Below are 7,839 nucleotides of genomic sequence, written 5' to 3'. Positions count from 1 at the left end.
ATTAACATTTTATTTATGTTATTTTTAATGTTTGAAATTATTTTTACCTTTCTTAACTAAAAACATTTGCTTTAAGATAAAAAGTGGAGATTTTAATTTGTTTGCTTTGTAATTTCACGATTTATTTTGTTCTCCTTGTCACTAAAAATAATTCATTGACAGGATTAAACGCTACTGGAAACCAATGATATGAAGTTTGTGTTTAAATAAATACATTTAAATATTTCAGTCTTGGGAACATTTTTGTGTTTTGACAGTTTTCAATAAAGATTAAACTTCAGAATGGGTTGGTACTTCTGTACTTTTGTACTTCTGTACTTTTGTACTTTAGCTTCACAGTGTTTTATAGACAGAATCCAGATGAGTAAACACTAACATCTGAAAGAAAAACATATCATTTTATTTGGTTGCAGTGTGTGTAGACTTTACTCTTTTGACTTTTGCCCATTTTATGACTAGATAGGCACTGGGTGATATTTTTGTGCAAAGATGATCTATTTCACCATTTGGGTTCAACAGAAAGATGTCATTTTCTAAATTCATGAATATGTTTTTAGCTTTGCTAAAGTACACAACTAAAGTACAGAGCACTAGTGGATAATTTTGTGGAGTGCTCTGGGAGAAATCATCTACTTCTGAATGTGGATAAGATCACAGAGACAGGAATCAACTTCAGAAGGACGAGGACAGCTAAAAGATCTCTGTCTATCCTGATACAGGATGTTGATGTGGTGGAGGAGTACCTGCGTGTCTACATCAACCAACATTTAGTTTGTAGACAAAAAGAGATGAGAAGGCCCCTTTTCTGAAGAAAGCTGAGATCCTGAGAAATGGTGATCTTCCGTCCATGTAGAACTTCTTTAAATTTGGCTACTTTCCTTTAAAAAATATAGTAAAATGTAAGCAAGGTTTATTTTTGAGTTTTATTTATAACAAGGAAGAAATTAAAGGAATAATATGAACCCTTGATCCCTTCTCTGAGGAGGAATCCAGTGATTCTGTTGCACTGTGGTACTTTTCTGCCTTTGTTTGGGTCCTTTTGTCAATGAGAAAAATCACTGCAAAACAATACAAAGCTGTTATGACTTTTTATGTTGGGGTGATACACTTCTAATAGGAGTGGTCTGAAGAGGGTCACTGAATAGCTGATAAGTATATGCTATGGGTTTAATGTAGAAACCATGAAATACTGAAGCTGCTTTGGAAGCACATGATGCACAAACACCTTACTAACAAAAGTTTTCCTTTAATTTGTCAACTGTTTGCATGTTTGGCTCCGGCCCATTTGTTTTGAATTATGATGTCATGAGCCTTTTCAAGCCTAGGATATATTTGCTGTGTGTGACAGCAATAATGCAATTCAGTCAATCATGTGAAATCATTTCTCTTTTTCTGAATTTTACTGACACTGGTCAGTTGTATCATTGTGAATGTCCTTAGGAATATTGGGAGGCAGATTGAATAAATTCAATTTTTTTTTTGTCGTACTGTCTAACTGCAAATAATCTGACACTTGGTATATTCCTCTCTAGTCATTAAAAACATTTAGGGGTGCATATTTTCTACATTTGGTTATCACCTGTCCACCAGATTTTAGAGTTTGTAGTTACATTTGGGGTGACACTGGTCTCATATTGTGTACTCCATATTGTCTTTAAAATGCATGAAAGTATTGCATGAATTTAAGCGTGACAATAGAATTTAATCCTCTTAAGCTGCTTCCTTTGATGTGGAAAATAGTTTTTGGGCACTTTAAATACTCATACATGACCCATTTATCTGTTTAGCGAGACAAATAGAGATTGTAATCAATGAGCAGATCATTTGTTATGTTAAATGTTATTTTAAATGTTGAACACTCTTTTTTTCTCACTCACTCAAATCTGACAAAGAAAATGTCAAACTAACCTGCGAAAACCAAGGGTTCAGAGTTCAATGTTAGAGCAGAAGATTCAGCTTTCTGCACTAAAACAGCTTTACATTACACAGAAATTAGTGTTGTTTTACTGTCTGATTGAAGACATTTCTTGATGCATCACACCATCACAAGTAAAGTTGCTCCGCAGTTTCCAACTCTGATATGTTTTAGGAAATTTGTAAACTGAAAACTCTTCTCTCCCATCTTTCCATGGTCCTTGAATGCAGCATCAGTGTTACAGGTTGTGACTCCTGTGAACAAACTGACACAGTGTGATATTACACATATTTAAATCTGGCTTTACTGATGATGTTGAGGCTGCTGAAGGCTCAGTGAAGTTTTGTCTTCCTGCAGGTTAACAAGTGAAATCTGAAAGTGATGCACAACACAAGAGGGCGCCTTCATCCTGCTAACAGGGATGTAGAGGAGGTTAAAGCACCTCAGCTCAGTTTGTCCACATGTTTTACATTCTGCCATGTTTTTAGGCTGAATAAAGCCTTTATCATAAAGTGCATTGTGTCATAGATCCTGGTAAACTGGATCAAAGCATCATTAGTTAGTCACTTATTTAGTTTGGAGCTGTATCATTCAACACTGTAGCAAGATTTCCCTCAGCTTCTGTTAAAAACAGAAGAGGACTATTGATGAGAACAAACAGCAGGGACACAGTATCAGCAATCACCATGGTTTAACTTGACCAGTAAACATCTCATAAAATGGTACATCGTGGTCTACAGTCTGTTTCCTTCAGTTCTGTAAGTTTCTCAGTTTTCAAGTTCTGTTTAAACATCTTTTAGTTAAGTTTTCATGTGTTATTCTAGAACTCCTGTTATGAATGCTGAGTTTGTATTTCCACCTAGTTTAGTTAATCATGTTTCTGTTTTCAGAATGAGGTTTTTTTTGTTTGTTTTTTTAAATAAAGTGTGTAAGAAAGAGACAGTAAATGCAAAAGACTAATTCACAGCCTTATTTATTCAGATTTGTAGAGACACAAACTGTTCACAAATTTTTGGCAAAACATTTTATAGAGGTCAGAATCATACTTTTTATTCATTTTATTAATTGGTGTTAAAATAGTGATGATTAGTGGTGTTCCATGCAGAAGGAAAAATGAGGGTCATGTGGCAAATTAGTTAAAACTATTTTTGTCATCAAAGTGTGATTGTGGCTGTTTTATGCTGTCAATAAAATATGTAGATCTTTTAAGTAAACATTCAAAAATAATGCCCTTTACAGTGAAAATACTTCAGTAGAAAGAGACGCTAAATGTTGTTTTAAGTGTGTATCAGCAATAGAATGCCCTTATGATAAAACAAGACAAAAAAATGTTAAGTAAAACAACCCTTGTCTGTGTTTTTTCTTTTTCAGTTATGCGAGACATATAATGTTTTTGGATTAATTTTACTGCTATGTTTATGTGTCTGTTGTATATTATTGCTGTTGATGTTTTCATTAGTTCATATATCTTGGAGTTTAGATATATTTTGAATTAAGTTATGAAACAGTTATGGAAATGTACGATTTTGTCAGCCCATAAAGAATACTTTGATACATCACTTTATCCTTAATTTTATCAGAAACATTCAAAATTATTCCTAGATATGAGGACAATTATCTGATATTACAATTAAATATAAGCGTAAAGGTTTCAGAGGATTGTAGTTGGTGCAGTATATTCAAAGAAAATATTTGTCTCAGAGAAGTAATAGAGTTAAAGGGATGAATGAAATGCAAATGAATAAAGAAATATTTTATTTCCACTTTTGATACATTTTTTCCCAAGTGTAACATACAATTTACATGTCGTCGGTGTTAACGTTGCTGTTGGCTCCACCACCCAGCTTAACGACCTTGTACCTGTCCGTGAACGTCTCTCGGCCTCGGATACCAATGAATCGCTTCTGTGGCGGTTGCTAGGCAACAGGAGCAGCGCGACGTAAGCGAGACAGTCCCATTTAAAGCCGCTCGGTTCGGCCTTCACGGCCTACGAAGGATGCAGCTGCTGAAGTGGGGCGCTGCTTCGTGCTGCTCACGGGCTCTGATGGATGCTAGCTTCATGTGTGACGGACTGTTAGCTGGAAGAGTTTATTTTGGTGCTACGACTGAGAAACATTTCAGGGTTTGAAGCAACAGTGGAGAGACTGGCTGACTGCTGCAGAAGAAATCTGCTCTGAGGTTAACAGAACGTCTGATCGTCCAGTATGAGATCAACCTTCAGCAGAGACTGCTGGATATCAGCCGGAAACCCGAGATAAAGTTACGCATAACAGGTAAAACTGCGATGGTCTCAGTGGACTAACACAAGAATACAACTCTTGTAGGACCTGATCAGAGCTCAGCTTGTAGGCTAACATACTGAAATCAGGGAGCGGCTAATCACACAAGTGCGTCTCTTTTTTACGGTAAACTTTTAGCATTAAACAAACCTTGAGACCGAGAGAAAGTGCCTTTACAGAAGATTTATTTAGAAGATTAAGATAAAAGAGGCAGGGAGGGAAAGCTTCGGTTTTCTGCACTGTGCCACAGTTCGCTGTCTGCTTCGGCTCTCTGACCCTCACTCCGGGGCTACAGACAGTCCTCTGCCGCCTGTGGTGCTCCTCACCTCCGTCTGCACCCACAGGCTTCCCGAGGTGGAGGCAGGCCGGCAGGGACTTTGAGAGATGGGCTTTACTTTCAAAAATACCCCTTAATCAGGGTCTAACTTCCTACAAGACCATCGTGACTCCCCCACCATCCTCACCTCATGTTAAAATGTATATTTTTCAACTGAATTATATTTGGGTTCAAGAAAATGATGAAGTTTTTAAAATAACTTTGTAATGTTCTAATAAAAAGTCTTAACTCTAACTAAATCAGCTCAAATCTCACAGATGTCAGTGTTATTCACAAAGCATGGAAACATAGTTGTTAGTTTTGAATGCAGCCACAGCAGGCAAACTATGGCTGCATGCTCCAAAGAACAGGAGCACAGTAACTGAACACACTCTTAGCACACTTACATCTGATTTTGGGAACAGTTAACAGATCTGAACCTGATGACCTGAGAGGTTTAACTGGGTCAAAGGTCGAGAGCCAATTGAAAGCTGTCCGGTAAAACCAACTAAATCATGAAACCTTTGATTTAAAATGTCTTGATCAACAGTATCAAAGGCAGCAATGAGATCAAATAGAACTAAGACTGAAACTCTGAGTCTCTAATAATCTTCCGATCACTGATGACTTTAGTTGGGTTGTTTCTGTGCAATGACTGGCTGTGAAACCTGACTGGTACTTATCTGCTATGGCACTGTGAGATTTTCAGTTTAATCTACAACAATGACAAACATTTACTTGCAGCGTGAAGCTGGCAGCAGCTACCTGAATGATTTGTACTCTGAACTTTCCTAATAAGAGTATCAGAGCTCGAGAGTAACTTACACTTTCATTGTTCACGTTTGTACAGTTTAAATTTCACTCCCATATGAGGACATGCTCAGAGTGGACTATATTTGCTCAGATGTGTTTTCCTGTCATCACATTATTAACCTTTTTCCTCAGTGACCCTTTGTTCCTCAAGATCTCCCCCTAACATGAAGTGTGAGGAAGAGGAGGGCCTGTATGACCAGCAGGTCTCCAACCAGGAGAGGAACTCCAGTCTGGACCAGGAGGGCACAGATCCTCCACAGATCAAAGAGGAAGAGGAGGAACTCTGCATCAGTGATGACGTAGAAAAGATTGTACTCAAACAGGAGGACGAAGGCCTCATCTGGACTGGAGAAGAGCAGCTCAGACAGCTGGATAACATCTGGAAACCTGAAATGAACTTACACAGCAGGGGTATGTAAAACCGTAATGGTCTTACCTAAAAATTAATATGACTTTAATTCATTCATTCAATAAAGATATTTTGGAAACGCATCAGAGTTCTTCATGCCAGTGTTTAACTCAGCTGATTGTTAGTGGAGGTTTTCTGAGAGCTTCGCTGCTTTTTATCCCCATATTTTAATCCTACTTTTAAATTTCCCCTTCTGTCTGATGTTTGTCTTATCATTTACATAAACATCTTTCCAACAGTAATTGGTGGACAAACTGTGATTGGTGCATAGAAATTTACTAACGTGTTAGGAGTGAGTGCATGAAATCTTATTTTAACAGTTTCCAGGTCTGGGTAAATGATATGATGATATTTCTGATGACATTTTGATTAAACTCTGTTGTAGAGTTGGAAATGGACAGCTGTAGACACCACTGCCGAGTAGTCATTCTTGTTATACTTCTATATTTATCTAAGACAAGTAAATTTGTCCATTTGTCACCTCAGCTTTCCCACAACAGCATGAATGTGAGGAGGAACTGGTTTTTGGGGACCATGAGAGAAACTTCAGCCTCGACCAGGAGGATCCGGAGCTTCCACAGATAAAAGAGGAACAGGAGGAACCTTGCACCAGTCAGGACGTAGATCAGCTTGTAGTGAAGCAGGAGACTGAAGGCATTATTATCTTCATGGTGGCTCCTACTTATGAGGAAAGTGAGCCAGAGCTGGACAGTGAACGTCTCCTTTCTACAGCTCTCCTGAACCAGAGAGCAGAGATCAGCAAGACAACTTTCCTGTTGTCAGAGAGTCAGCGTAAAACTGACACAAGTAAAAAGTTTGTAAAATGTGAGATTTGTGGGAAAAACCCTTTGAGTACAGATCCAAAATAACGAGACATATGAGAGTTCACACAGGTGAGAAGCCACATTCTTGCAGCACCTGCGGAAAAAGATTCAGCCTGATGATAAACTTGAAAACTCACATGAGAATCCACACAGGTGAGAAGCCGTATTCTTGTGGCATCTGCGGAAAAGAATTTAGAGACCAATCGACGTTCAAAAAGCACATGACAGTTCACACAGGTGAGAAGCCTTATTCTTGTAGCACCTGCGGGAAAAGCTTCAGTCAGAAACCAACACTGGAGAGACACCAGAGAAGCCACACAGGCGAGAAGCTGCACTCCTGCGGCACCTGTGGGAGGGGATTCAGTCAGATGATAAACTTGAAAACTCACATGAGAATTCACACAGGTGAGAAGCCTCATTCATGTAGCACCTGCGGGAAAAGCCTTCATTCAGAGGATACCAGTTACAAGACACATGAGGATTCACACTAGTTAAAAGTGGGAGAACTGTCAGATGAAGCAGTCCACTGAGAAGCCAGATCAGAGCAGATCAGATGACCTCCTTCATTTAAAAAACTCTGTATTGTTTATTGTATGTAGGGGTGGGAGATATAGCCTCAAAATAATATTTCAAGAAACTTACATTTAAAAAAATAATGTACATTTTATCAGCTCGGCAGGCAGCAGCATTTATACGTGTAAGTAAATGAAGGATTTTCCATCTTTCTCTTCCAGTGAGCTGCTGTCACTGATGACAGCTTAGCTAATTCAAAGTGTGAAAATGTGGCCACCTCAAGGTGCTTGATATTGTAAGGTAAAGACCCAACAATAATACAATGAAAACAGAGAAAACCCAAACAGTCATTTGACCCCTATTAGCAAGCGTTTTGGCGACAGTGGGAAGGAAAAACTCCTTTTTAACAGGAAGAAACCTCCAGCAGAACCAGGCTCAGGGAGGGGCGGGGCCATCTGCAACAAGGAAAGTTTTAAGTCTAATCTTAAAAGCTGAAGGCTCTGCCTCCCATTCTACATTTAAATACTCTTTGAACAACATTATAGAGCAATGTTAGTGACACAGCATACATGAAACATGAGCACATAAGTATCCTCAGTGGTGTTTTTCCTGGAAGTTTTAAGAAAAGTGTATTACAAGTGCTTACACTCTAGCTTAATATCTAAAACAACCTCGTAATGCTTAAGGAGCCTGCACAATTCTGTCATATAAGGAAAAAAATTCTGCCTGGTTTGTTTTCATCTGGGTCGAGCTTTTTAACCTCCTGCTTT

At 38.4% G+C, this 7,839-nt stretch overlaps 2 protein-coding genes across 2 annotated transcripts in view; one reads left to right on the top strand and one right to left on the bottom strand.

The window, feature by feature from the left end:
- LOC120744794 (E3 ubiquitin/ISG15 ligase TRIM25-like) overlaps positions 1-7,839 on the bottom strand; it is a 188,961-nt gene that overhangs the window by 117,596 nt on the left and 63,526 nt on the right. The gene's annotated exons all lie outside the window — the stretch shown is intronic.
- On the top strand, positions 4,206-6,601 carry LOC120744879. The gene is made up of 2 exons (XM_040049470.1): positions 4,206-5,734; positions 6,219-6,601. The coding sequence occupies exons 1-2, from the start codon at positions 5,488-5,490 to the stop codon at positions 6,599-6,601; spliced, it is 630 nt and encodes a 209-aa protein (XP_039905404.1). The 5' UTR covers positions 4,206-5,487.

This window comes from Simochromis diagramma, unplaced genomic scaffold (genome assembly GCF_900408965.1).
Source record: "Simochromis diagramma unplaced genomic scaffold, fSimDia1.1 OVJJ01000355.1, whole genome shotgun sequence".
NCBI classification, from domain to species: Eukaryota; Metazoa; Chordata; class Actinopteri; order Cichliformes; family Cichlidae; genus Simochromis; species Simochromis diagramma.
This window is presented reverse-complemented; position numbering and strand designations above follow the sequence as displayed.

What these genes read in the sequence shown, in the direction of transcription:
- LOC120744879 (XM_040049470.1), top strand. Translation starts at nt 5,488, where the DNA reads ATGAAGTGTGAGGAAGAGGAGGGCCTGTATGACCAGCAGGTCTCCAAC. An exon ending in AATGAACTTACACAGCAGGG is followed by an intron (nt 5,735 to 6,218) that starts GTATGTAAAACC and finishes TTGTCACCTCAG; the next exon opens with CTTTCCCACAACAGCATGAA.